At 35.4% G+C, this 16,431-nt stretch overlaps 1 protein-coding gene across 4 annotated transcripts in view; it reads right to left on the reverse strand.

Annotated features, from left to right (window-relative positions):
* The window catches only part of LOC105481002 (APOBEC1 complementation factor), an 84,754-nt gene that overhangs the window by 49,358 nt on the left and 18,965 nt on the right, over positions 1 to 16,431 (reverse strand). For 2 of the 4 annotated variants that reach the window (XM_011740250.2, XM_011740244.2), the window contains exon 2: positions 9,737 to 9,880. The exons of 1 other annotated variant lie outside the window; for it this stretch is intronic. In XM_011740250.2, the coding sequence (XP_011738552.2) occupies positions 9,737 to 9,835 (99 nt within the window). In that variant the 5' untranslated portion in view covers positions 9,836 to 9,880. Of the gene's footprint in view, positions 1 to 52; positions 3,106 to 9,736; positions 9,881 to 16,431 lie in introns of those variants that run through there. One more of the 4 variants, XM_011740257.3, reaches the window with a different exon arrangement.

A 16,431-nucleotide genomic window follows, 5' to 3' on the forward strand; every position in this document is an offset into this window, starting at 1 on the left:
TATAAAAGAGAATCTGTAAAATGCCAAGTCACTTCTACGACCCTCTGCTTACCTTTTCCAGCAAAGTTTGCATAACGATGGACTGCAAAGCATTATTTCCTTTTTTTTGAGGTCAGAAATGGCTGTGCTCATGCTCACTTCTGGCTCTGGGCACGTGCCCAGACACACTGCTTCCATCTATAGGAACCTCTAAATTCCTTCCAAGAAGTAATTAGATGACAACTTTAGTCATTCCTTAATCCGTTTGGGGCTTTTATCCTTACAGAATGTGTAATTTATTCAATAGGCCCAATAACATTTTGTTTACTTACAGATACAATTTGCCTTTCGGAATTAATTATTATTATTGTCTCTAGATCTGATTAAGTTATGCGAAACTTCCCATGTGCAGATAAAGACATAATAAAGAACATTTGGTTTGGTTAATTGCTCTTCTGTCTTTTCCTAGTTCAACATATGCAAGCATAATCCCATCTAATGCACCGGGTTTGAGGCATGTAAGGAATTTTATACAATCATTCTTCTCCTTACAACACCCTTGTGAATTTTAATTTCTGACAAGCTGAGGGACTCGGCAAGGCACTAAATCTTTTCTGACTTTATTTCATTTATGAAGGAGTAGGAGGGTTGACTAGGTGATTGCAGTAGTCCTGTGGGAGTGTGAGGGTGCTTGTGAAAGGAAGGCTGAATTTGATATCATGTTTAATGGAGGAAAATGTTCATAGGATGTTTTGTGAGTTAGTCAATTGGAGTCTTAAGAGGATGTTGTTGTAATTTTAAAAATCAGTGTATCTCCAATTCCATGTCCAATTGACACCTATTCTGTTAATTACCTAATGACTTTATGTGTGGATTCACTTTGTTACTTAAATAAACTTATACCAAAAAGAAAATATATATTGTTCTTATAAGTGGAATATCAGTATCATTTCCCACAAATGGACGGTAATTATAAAAACAATTGCAAACAAGGGAAATCATGATCAACTTCTACCTAGACACTGTCGTCTACTAAAAGCTCTGTACTCTAGTCCTGCTCTCGGGACTTAAAAACGTTAGTAGGGCCTGGAGAGGTGTTTAAATCATACCTCCAACAACTAACTTTCCTCACCTGAAAGCCTGAAAGAGAACTGAAAGTGGAATAATTCTCTCTATATGGGATTGGATGTTATTTAATGATGTGGACAATGTACCATTTAATGTCATCTTGGTTCCCTGCTCAGCACCTCTTTAACAATGTTATAAAGGATCACAGCTGCTGAAATCCTATACAAATTCATGACTGCAAGGCTGTGATCTCAATAATTTCTTCTTTGCCTAGCTTGTTTGAAAGCTGTCTTTGCATCTCATAATGGTAAGCTTTCAGGTTCTGACGTTGAAGAGTCACTTAATTTTATTTGCCAATCAGTACTAACAAATGAATAGCACTTTTAAAAAATTGTGAATTTGTCAGCACGCACAGTCCAAAGTTCACAAGACCTGGTCATGCTTCTGCATGTTTGGGTCATGAGGTTCACACCAATTTTTAAGCCGATAAAATAGAAAAACTCTGTGCTTCTAGCTTAAGGGAAAACACTACCTTGTGTAGTTTATGAAGATTTTGAATCTTATATCAAAGACTTCATGTCTAGCCAACACCCTATGAGGCTATTTGAGGAGAAATTCATTGCTATTTGGAAATAATAGCTTCTGGAACATATCTGTGTTCCTTAGGGTAATGAACTTTCCACAAATGTTGGGCACACACCCCCTCCACAAGGGGATTCGCAGAACTGCTCCTTCATTTGGAGTCTTTTGCATCGTGCTATGGCATCTCTGGCTAGTAGAAGAAAGATTGCTTCTGAGCTTTAAAATAAAGTTGGCCTCTGGGTGGCTGGGGTGATAAGCTTAGGGAAGCATGACCCTGTGATGATCTACTGGTCCCATCCTGTTCTGATGCTTATTGCTACCTATTTAAAGAGTTGGTATCCATGCACTTGGTGAATGACCTAAGTCCTTGGATAGCAGGGATGTGAGCAGGTGGCGAGAACAGGCAATAGAGGAAAAAGTAGGACCCAGGAGCTATATTTTGCCATGAAGTCAAATTCCTATTTCTGTCCCTAGGATTTTTTGTGCAGTGGTTGAAAAAGAATGTCAATGCCACAGTGTTTTTCCATCTGCTCCTCTTGGAGCCATTCTAGATGAAGCCAATTAGTAAACCCGAGGCCCTCAGGTTATTTTTATTGTATTATTTATAGGAAAAAAATGCCATTTGAGAAACATTCAATTAAAATTACCTAAATACATTATCTCAAACCGGAAAGATGGAGAGTTAACTTAATTTGGGGCACTCTTAGAAGAGGAACGGTATTCTAGTTAGACTTGATCTAGCGCCATCCTTTGTACCTGATGGCTTGTATTTGCTGAAGAATTGAACAAATTAGAATCAAAACAAGTGATTTCATTGAATTTCCATACAAGAGAGTATACATAGAAAGGAAAGTGTGAGGGGTGGGAATTGAAAATTGTACTTTGTTCCTAGGTTGAGGAGATTGTTCCCAGGACACCAGGTCCATGGCTTATTAATAGAGGAAGGGAAAGATGAAAGCCACCTACTTATCTGCTGTAATCCCACTAGATCTTTGAGATTAAGACACATTAATGTCTTCACTACCCAAAAGTGTTCTGTATTTTATAAATATTTTCTTTAAGGAGTACTGCTTGTGTGTTCCCTCTTCCAGGGATACTTGGCTCCTTGCAAAGTACATTTGCTCTCATCTTATAAGTCTTAGCTTCCACTGTCATTTTTCCTAAAGAAGGTCACCTGGCTTTCTGTTTTATACAACCTGGTTTATCACATTCTTGGCACTTACCATGATCTGTAATTACTTTGCTTGTTTCTTTATCTGTTTATTTTCTATCTTTTCTATGAGACTAATCTTCATAAAGGTAGAAACGTGTCTCTCTTTGTGGTGGAATCAACAAATGAATTAATAAATGAATGAGTGAGGGCCCAGTGCTTGAGTTGGTGTGAATAGGCAGCACAAGAAGGGATGCACCTACTTCTTTTACAGAAGATTAAATACTAAATTAAATAATTTTCTTTAAAACCTAGACTCACTTCTAATATAGAGTGCTAGGTTAAGGAATCAGGTTGGAGTCAGCAATTTTTTTTTTTTTTTTTTTGTAAAAGGCCAAATAGTTGTATATTTTAGGCTGTTTTAAAAAAATCCTTAAAATGTAAAAAAACAAAATTCATAGCCTGCAATTACTACATAAACAAGCTGTAGCCACATTTGGTTCATGGGGCATAGTTTGTTGGCCCCTAATTTATAATTGTGTACCTCTGGGGCTTATTTTCTAACTGCAAAACAAAAGGATTGGACTATATCAATATTAAACAAATTTCATGTATATGTAGAATTAGAAAGAATAGTCTAGTGAACCTAGGGACTTATCACCCAAATTTAATCATGAAGTTTTTTTCCATGATTTTTTTTCTTTTTTTTCTTTTTACTCCTGACCAAATGACCCTTAGAAATATTTTCTGCCTCATGAGATTTTTTCCTTGTAATAAAAACGATCTGCATTTATTATAGAAAATTTAGAAAATGAAGAAGAGCATCAGGCAAGAAAAACTAAGAGATTATACTTTATTTTATAATATTCTTTATTATATGTGAATTTCTTAAAATATTCTTCACAAATTTATATGTAGCTTTCAGATTTTTAACTAAATGTTAAAATTTGAATACTTCTCCATGTCTTTGAAAATTATTTGAAATCATAATTTTATATTACTATATAATTTGAAAATATAAGAATGATCATAGTTTATTTGACCATTAATATTATATTGGATATTTAGGATATGTTTAAGTTTAAATTTCTAAAAAATTATAAATTTCAGCATGATGAACATTGTTATGCCTAAATGTTTGTCCTCATTCCTCAGGTCAAAGAGCATTGTCACTTTTAAGGCTCTATACAGAAAATGCTGATCTTTTTGGTACTCACAGCTGGACTGCTCATTTGAGGCTGCCTTATGTTGTTGTTGTAAATTTTAGATGCATTCTTTTTCATTTCACCCACTTTATATGAACTTTAGGTCAGGCACTGCATTTTTATATTCTATAATCCCAAGACCTGGCACTAATACATTTTTCTCAATAATAGGGACTAAGGAAGCAAAAGAGAAGAACAAAACAAAACAAAAAATCTTGATGTTTACGTAGGATGATCACTGGTTTACGAAAGCAAGGGGACTATCATACCCCATAAAAATTGTGCTGTAACGATTTTTAGAAAATAGATTACCAATAGGATAACTGGGTAAACAAAGCTAATACATACCACATTTTAAATTTTATATATATTAGATATAATGAGTCTATTTTTAAAAATATTCAGACTACTTGAGGGTGATTTTTATTAAATATACATTTAGGTTTAGTTGCAGTAGAATTAAACTTGATGTCAACAGACACCACATTGGGTGGAAGTGTATATGTTTCTGAATATGCTCACCTATGAGAATGTATTTTTCTAGTTCTAAGGAGAAAATTTCATGTGGGAGGAGCATCACATATCATAGTTTATGACCCACATCATTAACGCATTCTTGAGGAAAGGCTCATCATAATGTGATTTTTTTTTTTGTCTTTAGCTATCAGAGAAGTATATACTAGCTTTTGAAATTTGTAGGTACAGTTAAGAATAAAAAAGTAGAGAAAAGAATTCCCATACATAATTCCATTACCCAGAGACAAAGACTATTCACATGTTAATACTGTAGCATACTTTCTTTAAAAATATTTTTACAAGGCATAATACAATTATGAAGCTTAAAGTTTAACTTAGTAACATTACACAGTTTTCATCAAGAGTATGTATTGAATACTTACTATATGCGGGGTACTGCATTACGTCTCTTTTATTCTCTAAAGTACTTTGATAAAAACTTCAGCCATCAATATCCAAAGATATTTAATTATTTTAAAAAGAGATCACAAAGCATATTTCCAAACCCTTAGAAGCAGGCATTATTGCATCAGTTGCTACATAAAAGCCTGGGTCACGTTATTAAGTAACTCACAAAATTCTATTTTTGATAGCTGTATTTGTCCTGCTAGTGATAAGAGAGCACAAATTCATCACCCTCTGTTTTTTGAATTCTTGTTCTGCAAATATTCAACATTCAATATCAGAGACTGCAAAGATACAGCAAAAGTAAATCCTTCAAACCCTAATTTATAAAATTCTAAACTATCATTTTATGGGTATGCTTCTTGGATTGTATTAGGATGTTTCTTTATCTTAATTTTTGTACAAAAACTTTTTAAAAAAAGTAAACTTGATGTTCTTAATGTTGCCTTTCTTTCTTTCTTTTTGGATAATCGTATTAATCTTTTGTATAATCCAGAGTAGGAAGGCTGAAGTATTAGTAAGACTAAAGGATTTTCCTTAAGTTACAAAGAGTTTGAAGTTGTGTTTCTACATATTTAGGCTACCCTTTTGACCGAATAGTCCAGTGTGCTAACCAGTGAGTAGATTCAGAAGATACTAGAATCACAAAAATCATGGACAAATAGTTGGGTATTGCCTAGCTGATCTTCCAGGAGATTATGGCCTGGAGATGTTAAGGGATTTATTCAAGATCGTACAACTCATATGTGGTAGGGACTAGATTAGATTATAGGCCTTCTGATTTAAAGTCTTGGATAATTTTCCACACTCTGTAGCCAAAATCAGGAGGCATTCTTCAATTCATTCAAAATGATTGAATTATATAGGTATTTACATTTTTGATTAGAGGACTTAGGTATAGATAACTAGCTTTTGGAACATTAGGCTTCTACATTATTGAAGCACTTCTGATTCAACAGTCACGCTGCTAATGAATATTACCTAAAGTGAATCATGTTACAAAGTTTAGGTTCCAAAAAAATGTTTTTCATATGCTGTAGCATGCTGATCTCTAAAATTGCAATCTTAAAAGTCACATTGCAACAACATTATAACAACTCTTAGTTTTCTGAGTCTAACCAAAAATTTTGGCCAATAACAACAGAATCTTCATCTCACAAGTTACCTAAATTGTTTGTGCCTTGTTTTCTTCATCAGGAAATTGGGGATAAACATAGTAGCTACCATACAGTGTATTGTAAGGACTAGATGAGTTAGTATACACAAAGCAGTTAGAATATTTTTTGTTATTATTATTATTATTACAATAACTTGTGGTCTAAGTTGTTATTATAAACATTTTCTGAATATTACTGAATAGATAAGATCAACGTAAAATAAAGATTGGCCATATATTTTAGGAGTATTTTATATGTAAATATTTTAAATTATACATATCATTATTTTCTGTATCAGATAAAGGTCCTTAAATCATAACATTTGACCTTACAATGGAGTAAAATTTTTTAATGGAGTAAGATTAACTCCATTGTTATTTGGGTCTCTTTTCAAAAAAATTATTTGCAAGCTTTCTTCATAGCTGTAACAGTAATGTGTTACAATTGCCCTTCAGAATTTTTTATATGATTACTGTTAGTAACTGAATACTATTTCATCTGTAACAAGATTTTAAGATGGAATTGGACTTTTAAAATGGATGCATAATGATTGTACACATTTAAGGAGTCCATGTGTGATATTTTAATATATGCATACAATATGTAATGATCAAATCAGGTAAGGATCAAATCAGGGTATAGGATATCCTTCACCTCAAACATTTATTTGTGTTAGGAACATTTCAAATCTTCTCTTCTAGCTATTTTGAAATATGTAATAAATTATCATTAACTCTGGCCTCTGGTTTAGGTATGAAACCAAGTGACTAGAGCGCCAAGCAGGATGAGAAGGTAGCAGGAAACTATTTTTCTATTGTTAACTGTCACCTTACACCCTAAGCTTAGAAAAGAGATTGGAGAGTTTGAGAGGAGTTTTAGAATTTACAGAAAGATATTTGGAGACAACTGCTGTTGTGTTGTGAGTCTTAGTTCCCCCTAAGTGGGAGGGACTGAGAGGCGCCTATCATTTTGCCTAAAGCAGGAGAAACCACTTAGACAGCTTGATGTGTATTCCCTGCCTTTGTGTTTGGGGAACACACTAAGCTGGTGGGTCTAACTCAGTTCTGAAATCTCTCACTGTGAACAATGGGTTGGCCTGCAGCTTTGTTGTTGGCAAGGAGAGGTGGTTGCTTTGTGTCACCTCAACTTCCAGATTTTGCTGGGTGTTTCCAGGGGTGTTTCCAGATTTTGCTAGGTGTTTCCACATTCCAGGGAATGCGCGTTTCCAGGGGACCAGAGTTTGGCCACATGTAGGAATTAATGATTATCTTCCATCCTCTCCATGAGGGCTGCCTCAAATATCAAAGAGAACCCAGCAGAAGGCTAGGTGTCTGAAGATCCTACAAAGAATCTCACAAGCTTCGATAACCTGTTAGGCCCAAGAACCCAATGAAGGTAGCTCAGTAAAAGCTTCCCTTCATCATTTCCTTTGCTTTTATTTCTCCCTTCTGCTTCCATCAGGAGTCAGAAATTGTAGTTACCAAACTGGTGTTGAAAGAGGAAAACACAGTGCAGAAAAACAGAAAAGAAATTATCCTCCACTCTGACATACTTGGGAAAGGGAAATAACTGTAACTTTGAATGATTTTATGTCTTTACTATTATTCCAAATGATCTAGATTGGAATAACATCAATATGAAAAAATATCAATTTTTTTAATGAAGGATCTTTTATTACCTGGACGTTACCAGAAAAGTTATGAGACTTAACCTGAATTTCATCTGGGGGAAAAGGAAGAACCAGTATCCAGAATTGAATTTAATGTAATTGACAATGTATATTGTTTTAGGATTATTTTTCATAAATTCTGCTTGTTGAGTATAATAATTACACATTCATAGTTCACTTAATAATTTTCTTATATTTATACATTTAAGTTTGTGATATGCATTACAGCTAATCTCACCCTAGACAGATTTATACATATTTCTATCTTATATTATGGGTCATTAGAAATACAGTTCCAGAAAGGGAACACTCTTATATATAAATATTAACAGATTGCTGTTTGAAAGGGTTGAAATGTTTTCTATTTCCACTGTCTTTGCACAAATGTTTCTAATATCAAGAAGTTCAAAATTTTAAAAAGATTCAAAAACATTCTTGTTTTTATAACATTTATGAAAGTGTTGATTGCAAAAAGAAAGAAAACGCTCTTTTCAAAAGTTTATTAATGAGCCTGAAGTAATTTGACTTTTAAGTATTAAAAAAACTAATATGTCAGTATCTCCATTGACTTAAATGAAACTTCAAAAAGTCACCTATGAAATAATAGAAACGTTTTGAAATCTTAAAAAAGACTAACACTCTTAATTAGGATGAAGAAAATAACTTTATTATTATATTATGTCTAACAAAGCATGCTATGATTTATAAAAATTAATTAAAAATAAATGTACATTTTGGCTGGGAGCGGTGGCTCACGCCTATAATCCCAGCACTTTGGGAAGCTAAGGTGGATGGATCACGAGGTCAGGAGATCGAGACCATCCTGGCTAACACAGTGAAACCCCGTCTCTACTAAAAAAAAAAAAAAATATATATATATATATATATATATATATACACACACACATATACACACACACACAAAAATTAGTCAGACGTGGTGGCGGGCGCCTGTAGTCCCAGTTACTCCAGAGGCTGAGGCAGGAGAATGGTGTGAACCTGGGAGGCGGAGCTTGCAGTGAGCCAAGATTGTGCCACTGCACTCCAACCTGGGTGACAGAGCGAGACTCCATCTCAAAAATAAATAAATAAATAAGTAAATAAATAAAATAAATGTAAAATTTGCAACTGACAAAGGAGCATCTAATGAAAGGACACTATTGTATATTTTATTGCTAATCACACATGACATTTGAATTCATAGTAGTATCTAGATTTGGTTAAGTTGGGAAAATATGTGAGTGAAAGAAAATAGCTGAGAAATTAAAATATTTTGTCCTACTGTAGAAAAGCACCATTTTTCTCTTTAAATAAGATAATATATGTATCTAACACTACATTTTTTAATGCATTTTAGTTCTCTAAAAGAAGATATCATAAAGATATATATATATACACACAGATAATTTCTAAAAGACAGTGTCTACAAATAGACAGTTTTAAGATTGTGGTGTTTTATTTTTTCCTTTTACAAAATGCTGAACGTGGAGAGAAGTTAGTATCACATATCCTAGACTGGATGAGCAAGTGTTCTGAGAAAATAAACTTCAGCAGCTAGACACAAAGCGTTCATTCCTTGGATCCCACATGTAGAAGTCTTATGTGTGCAGTGATCTCTCTGGAAGCCAAGCCTGGTTCCTGCTGTAGTTTATTTTCTGCTGATTCCTGAAACACCAATGTGGTGCTACTTCACAGTGTTGGGTGGCAAATTCTAGCTGCCTTTTTGTGATAGTCTCTATAACTGTGGACACTGATTCTGCGACAAGTTAAGGTTGAACTGATAACTTAGAGTAGAAAGAAGGTTACATTCAGAAGGTTACATCCTATGAATTCAGGGTCATCTACAAAACAGAAATGTTGCAATTTCCTTCTCTTTTAGAAAGTGACATTTCTTTAAAGAGCTATGTAACTGACCATTCCCATTTTGCATCTTAGGACCACTAATATTCCCACCACTGTGCACATTCAGTGGTGAGTCTCAGCAGATTTCACAAGAAGTTCCTACCTGGACCAAGCTATATCCTGTGCGCTGGACCAGTGCGCGGAGGGCTGCTTCCTTCTGGGTGCCGCTCAATCCATCCCCGGATTTGTGATTTGATTCCATTGAGAGTGATTATCAGCAAAAAATCAGGTTAATTAGGGTTGCTCACTGAAACCAAATTTAAGATAAATTAAGTAAATTACTGTTGTCAAGTCCAAACTTCTCCTTTTTATGAAGGACATCTTTAGGAAATATTCTCTGCAAATGAGTCATTAAAGTTAGAGCAACTAAGAGTAGCATACAAACAAGGCTCTGTAAATGTACTCTAAAAAAAACTTTTAAAAATGCACAATATTAGTTGAAATTTAGAAACAAAAAAAAAATGAACAATACCCATTCTCCAATTATAATGCAGATTAGCAATTCTGAATCCACTTATCTCAGTATGTCACCAAATACTCCAAAACAGATCAACTCACATCTATTAAAATAATATGAAGGATGTTCCTTACAGATGCAGGAAGAGGGCACTGTCGCTAATTCTAACGACTAAGATAAGGCATCAGAATTCTCAGAGATTGATCTTTAGTCTATATGTCCACTAATATAGTTATCTACTTATTCTCCAAAGACAAACGTTTAGAACAAAATGTGCCAGTATCATATACACAGAAGTCATCATGTAAAGTACTCTATGTAATAAAAATGTGACATTAATTTTAACAAAGCAAGAACAATGGATGCTTTTGAGTTGACGTGGAAGGGTTTGCTAACATCCAGATCACATACCACAGACGTGTTCAGTAGAGTACAATGAAACTTCTGTAAATTCTAAAAGGTGTTGAAAGTTTACATATGTTCATGTTTGTGTATACAGATATAAATATATAATTTCAGCATTTCATTGTCTATATTTTCTATTTTGGGAACAAGATTTGAATCACATTCCAAATGTGATGGTTGCTCATATCCACAGGTTCCCAGAACAAGATAATGTCCATTTTGAAGGTTCTAAGCTGTGGGAGTGTGAGGCCCTGGAGTTTCCCACATACACAGAGGTGAAGGCTGCCACACTGGGTTGCAGTTATCAGTGGCTCGGGGAAGGTTCTATGCTGGGTTTTCACCCTGCTGAATGTGCTCTGCCAACCAGGACAGAGGAAATATGTTTTACAATGATCTGAATCAAATGCAACCTGAATGTATTTGAATATAGGTACTTTTGAAAATTTTCTGTCATATGCATGTACTGCTTCACATTGTCCTTTAAAGGCTCAGAATGAAGACATCATTTATAATATAAGAAACTGGGTGAAAAATTGGGTGAAAGAAAAAAGTGAAGCTGAAGTGATCATTTCTGAAAAATGCAGCTTTAAGGTATTCTATTACTAAAATTGCTATTACTTGAATGACAGAATAGTAATAGAGTATTACTATTAGTAACAATAACAATATTATTAGGACTACCTACTAATATTAGTATTAATAGTACAACCATTACTAATAACACTAATATTAGTGCTAATATTACTAGTAGCACTAGTATTGCTAATTGTAGCACTATTAGTAATGACAGTGCTAGTATTACTAATAGTAGTAATAATACCAATATAGTAATAGTAGTAGCGATAGCAATATTAGTAGCAATAGCAATACTAATAGTAGTATTACTAATACTATTAATATTACTATTGCTACTATCATTAGAGTATTATAATTACTAGTTATTACTATTACTACTATCATTATGATTAGTATTACTATAGTACTACTATTAGTAATAGAAATAGGTATTCTACTACTGAAGTAGTATAATTAAATAAATGTCCCCAAGCTAACAGATAAGTATCATTTAGAAAGTAATATTTTTGCCAGGCGCGGTGGCTCATCCCTGTAATCTCAGCACTTTGGGAGGCCAAGGCAGGTAGATCACCTGAAGTCAGGAGTCTGAGATCAGCCTGGCCTACATGGTGAAACCCCATCTCTATCAAAAATGTAAAAATTAGCCAGGAGTGGTGGTGCATGCCTGTAATCCCAAGTACTTGGGAAGCTGAAGCATGAGAATTGCTTGAACCTGGGAGGTGAAGGTTGCAGTAAGCTGAGATCATGCCATTGCACTGCAGCCTGGGCAACAGAGTGAGACTCTGTCTCAAAAAAAAAGGAAGTATATTTTCAGTATAATTTAGAATATCAAAGGAAAACATGAGATTATACAGAGTTAGCTCTTTTTAGGGTAGAACAATGTCATCCTCTTTATATAAACATGGACATTCTTGCCTTCACCTTTCTGATTGTTCTTGCTTGCTGCTGACCCAGGGCAATTCAGTTTGCATTCACTGATTGTTTCAAGAAGCATACAGTTAATGCTCTCTGTTTGCCAGTTCTACCCTCTGCCTGGCTTTAGGGCATTGTGTTTTAGGGGGAATCTGCTAACTTAGTAAGTTAATATGCCAGCTTCAGCGTCTGTACTTTGCAAAAGGCAAAACATTTTGAAGACTTACAAAGGAAACTAGTCTTTCAGATAAAATTTAACCCTTGCTCTTTTCCCAAATGTTACTAAAATTATCTTTTCATGAGGATACTCTCAAACCCTCCCACTGTGCTTAATTAACCTGCAAGAGCAAGGATGGGGTCTGATGAGATTATTTATGTACGTATTACAGCTCTTTGAAGGCAAAGTCTACCGTCTTCTGGCCAAGTTGTAGATTTGTTCTTTGCTGAACTTCATCTTTTCCATCAAAAAGATAACAGTCATGGGGAAATGACAAGTTTGTATTTGCAAAATCTGCCTTTAGTTTTGGTTAATAATTAGTAAAGGTTATTAAAGGTATCTTGAAATCAGAAAGGTCTTTTGATCACATATAAATTCATTCTGAAGTTATTGAGAAAATCGGTATAATATCTCAACTATAGTGTCACGTCATTGGGAATCAGGGCATGGAAATAAAATTCAAAATTTGCCACAAGAAACACTTAATCTTTAATTTTTATTTTGCAAAAACAACCCCCTCTCAAAGTGTTGACCTATTCTAAGGAGTGAACTTGAATCCCAGATAAATATTTCTTTTAAGCAAGTCAAACTTTTATTAAACATATTGGCCAATTTGAAATAAAGGCTTTGCAATACATCTTCTAATTTAGCACCTTGTAAGTTCTTCAGATCAGAATTATGAAAGGATAGTTCTCAAACTATCTTGTTGAAGCAATAGAATTTAAAACAAACAGGGCAGGCATTAAGATTTTGGAAAGATAGAGAAAAGCATTCATGAGTATTTATCACCTATTAATTCTGAAATTATTTATTGAATATCTACTGTCTTCTAAGAATTTTCAAGACATAGAGATGGAGATGAGAAAAAAAACCAAACCTCTCATCCCCCAAAATATCATGGAGTTTTATAGGGGGTGAGAGAGATAATAAATAAGATCAATAACTAGAATACAAAAAGTAGATCTCATGGAGGTTAAAAGTATAAAGGTGGTTACCAGAGGCTGAGAAAGGTAATGGGGAGAAGGAGATGAATAGAAGTTGGTTAAGGGGTACAAGGTACAGCAAGACAGAAGTTCTATATTTGATAGTATAGTAGGGAAATTATAGTTAACAATAATTCATTATATATTTTAAAATAACTAGAAGATTCATAATGTTGCAAACATAAAGAGAAAATAAATGTTTGATGTGATATTCTAATTATCCTGATTTGATCATTATACATTGTATAGAGGTATCATAATATCACATGTACCCTCAAAATATGTACAACCAATATATATCAATACGGACTAAGTAAAATATAGTGTACTTATATAATTTCTGTGGAGAAAATCCGCAGGTTTGTGGCACAGCACTGTTATCTAGTTGAGGATGGCTGAGAGCAGAAAGGGTCAAAAAAGATGGAGATTGGATGGAGGGGAAGGCTACAGTCAATATTACAGGAAAGAATCATATATTCACATACTGTCTCTAAGCATCAATTTCCTCATTTGTGAATTGGAGTGATGAGCAGGCTGTGCATCATATTGTTGTGAAGATGAAATGAGAAAACACCTGTGAAGAATTGCCCTAGGTTTGCTAATAGCTCATGTTGGAGGAGAAGCAGAGTAGAGGAACAGCAAAAGAACACCAGAAAGGGCCTGATGAAATGTCAACTCCTGCTTGTATAATTTCCTCCCCTTTCCCTTCTTCTTTATATCCCTTCTAACAATGGGATAAGGAAAGGACACAAAGTATTGAAAGCCAAGGCTTCCTCTAGTTCTTACAGCTTCCATTAACTGGCGATCAGTGTCTCCTTGTCCTCTCAGACAGTATGTTTTTATTAGCAATGGAACACTTGGTTCAAATGTATCCTCACCACCAAACCTGCTATGTAAAAATGGTCACCTCTTTTCTTTCTTTCTTTTTTTTTTTTTTTTGGAGATGGAGTTTTGCTCTTGTTGCCCAGACTGAAGTGAAATGGCATGATTTTGGCTCACCGCAACCTCCGCCTCCCGGGTTCAAGCAATTCTCCTGCCCCAGCTTCCTGAGAAGCTGGGATTACAGGCATGCGCCACCACGCCTGGCTAATGTTGTATTTGTAGTAGAGATGGGGTTTCTCCATGTTGGTCAGGCTGGTCTTGAACTCCTGCCCTCAGGTGATCTGCCCGCCTCAGCCTCCGAAAGTGCTGGGATTATGGGCGTGAGCCACTGAGCCTGGCCAATCCTCCCGGCAGGTCCCATCTTTTCTTCTTCCACTTTCGTCCTAGAGGAAGCTATCTGAGCCTGTTTCTTTACACATAAAATTAGGAGGGGGCCGGATGTGGTGGCTCATGCCTGTAATCCCAGCATTTTGGGAGGTCCAGGAGTTCCAGACCAGCCCGGGTAACCTGGCAAAAGCTCACCTCTACAAAAAATACAAAAAATTAGCCAGGTGTAGTGGCATGCACCTGTAGTCATGCTACCTGGGCTGTGAATCACTTGAGCCTGGGAGGTTGAGCCTACAATGAGCTGCACTGCACTTCAGCCTGGGTGACAGAATGAGATCCTGTCTCAAAATACTACTCCTAATACTAAATTAATACAATTAGGATAATAATACATCCATCATAATGTTCTTTGAGGAGTCAATATTAATATTGAGAGCTAAATAATGAATATACATTTAAAACACTTAAAATGGTTTCTGGCATTTAATAAATATCCAATAAAAAGTAGCTATTATATCATTTTAATTATTATAATTATCAATCTCTAAATCTAAGAGGCAGAATTTCAAAACCAACTGTGAGAAGGATAAAGTCCCAGGTTCTTAGCATGACACGTTGTCCCTTCAGGACTAGATCCTAGACTCCCCTTTCGGTGTCATTCACATGCCCTGCCACTGGGCCTTCCCATGCTTTCTTACACCTCCAGTTTCCCTGCTTGGAATGCCTTTTCCTTCCCATGCCTCCTAACTTCACCACATTGGCCTTACTGATTCTTCTAGACTTGATTAACATCTTCTTTGCTCTGTGATGCTCTCTTTCTTTGACAACCTCTGTAGGTAACCTTTAAGTGTCAGCTCCTCAGTGCTCTCAAAGAAAACCTGTATGTCCTTTTATTGTTTCACACATGACTGTATTTGTCGGCTTCCATGTCTAACATTCTCACTAAACTGTGAGCTTTCTGAGCACAGGGACTATCTTGTACTTCATCTTTGTTTGCCTAGAAGGCTCAGCTTGACATTATGCTAAGTGCTTAATAGATACTTATAGAAGAAATGCAAAACTTTGGATCAGCAATTTTATAAATTACAGTGACTTGCAGTCAATCAGAAGTAAAATTAATCTGAATTGAAAGTCCTGATACTTATTATTTCTCTTTTTCCAGTTACTTCCTGAAAGTTCTGTCCTGGAATGGATTTGTTTTATATAAGAAATTGATCTTTGTGGTTTCTCCGCGTTTATGAATATGTCATCATACTTGTGAGAGAGACAAGAAAAGTAAAAAAATTCAGAGTGCAGAGTGATTAAAATATAAAATTGATATTTGTACACACTTTTCTATCTCTTTCTGGTTTTATATTTGCAACATCAGTGACTATTTGACCAAGAAAACAAAGATCCAGAAATTATTGGGGGCTCAAGACTTCTGCCTTCCTGAAAGGCAGAGAGGGGTTGGAATGAATAGCTCACCTTGTCACTTGGCTGCAACTACTCAATGGAAATTGGGCAAAGTTGGAGCTGTAGTTCCTGACCCTGTTGGCCTCAGGTGCCAGTGGGTCCAGTTTCAGGGAAGTTGGCAGGGAAACAGATGAGAAGGAAGTTGGAAGAGAGACACAGGCAGGGTAGTACATTCTGACTTTTCTAAATCTAAACCTGTTAGCTGGATAGTATGTCCTGCTCTTTGATTATAACCCTGAGCTAGAAAGAGGAAACACTTTTATCTTGTACCTAAAAAACTGATCCCACATGAAGAACCAAGTCATGGAAAGAAAACTAAGCGAGGATTTTGGGTGAGATTTGTTATCTAGATTTGCCTGAAGTTATGAGAATGGTAGACGGTCTTACTGCCCTAGTGTACCATTAAGTTGGCAGCTAGGGAAACAGAGAAAGAGGGAAAATGAGTATTTTATTATATATGTATAAATTTTTTTAAAAGAAAATACAGACGGGGCTATCTATGTTGCCCAGGTTGGTCTCGAACTCCTGGGCTCAAGCAGTCTTCCCATCTCGGCCTCCTAGAGTGCTGGGATTACAGGCGTGAT

This window comes from Macaca nemestrina, chromosome 9 (genome assembly GCF_043159975.1).
Source record: "Macaca nemestrina isolate mMacNem1 chromosome 9, mMacNem.hap1, whole genome shotgun sequence".
NCBI lineage: Eukaryota > Metazoa > Chordata > Mammalia > Primates > Cercopithecidae > Macaca > Macaca nemestrina.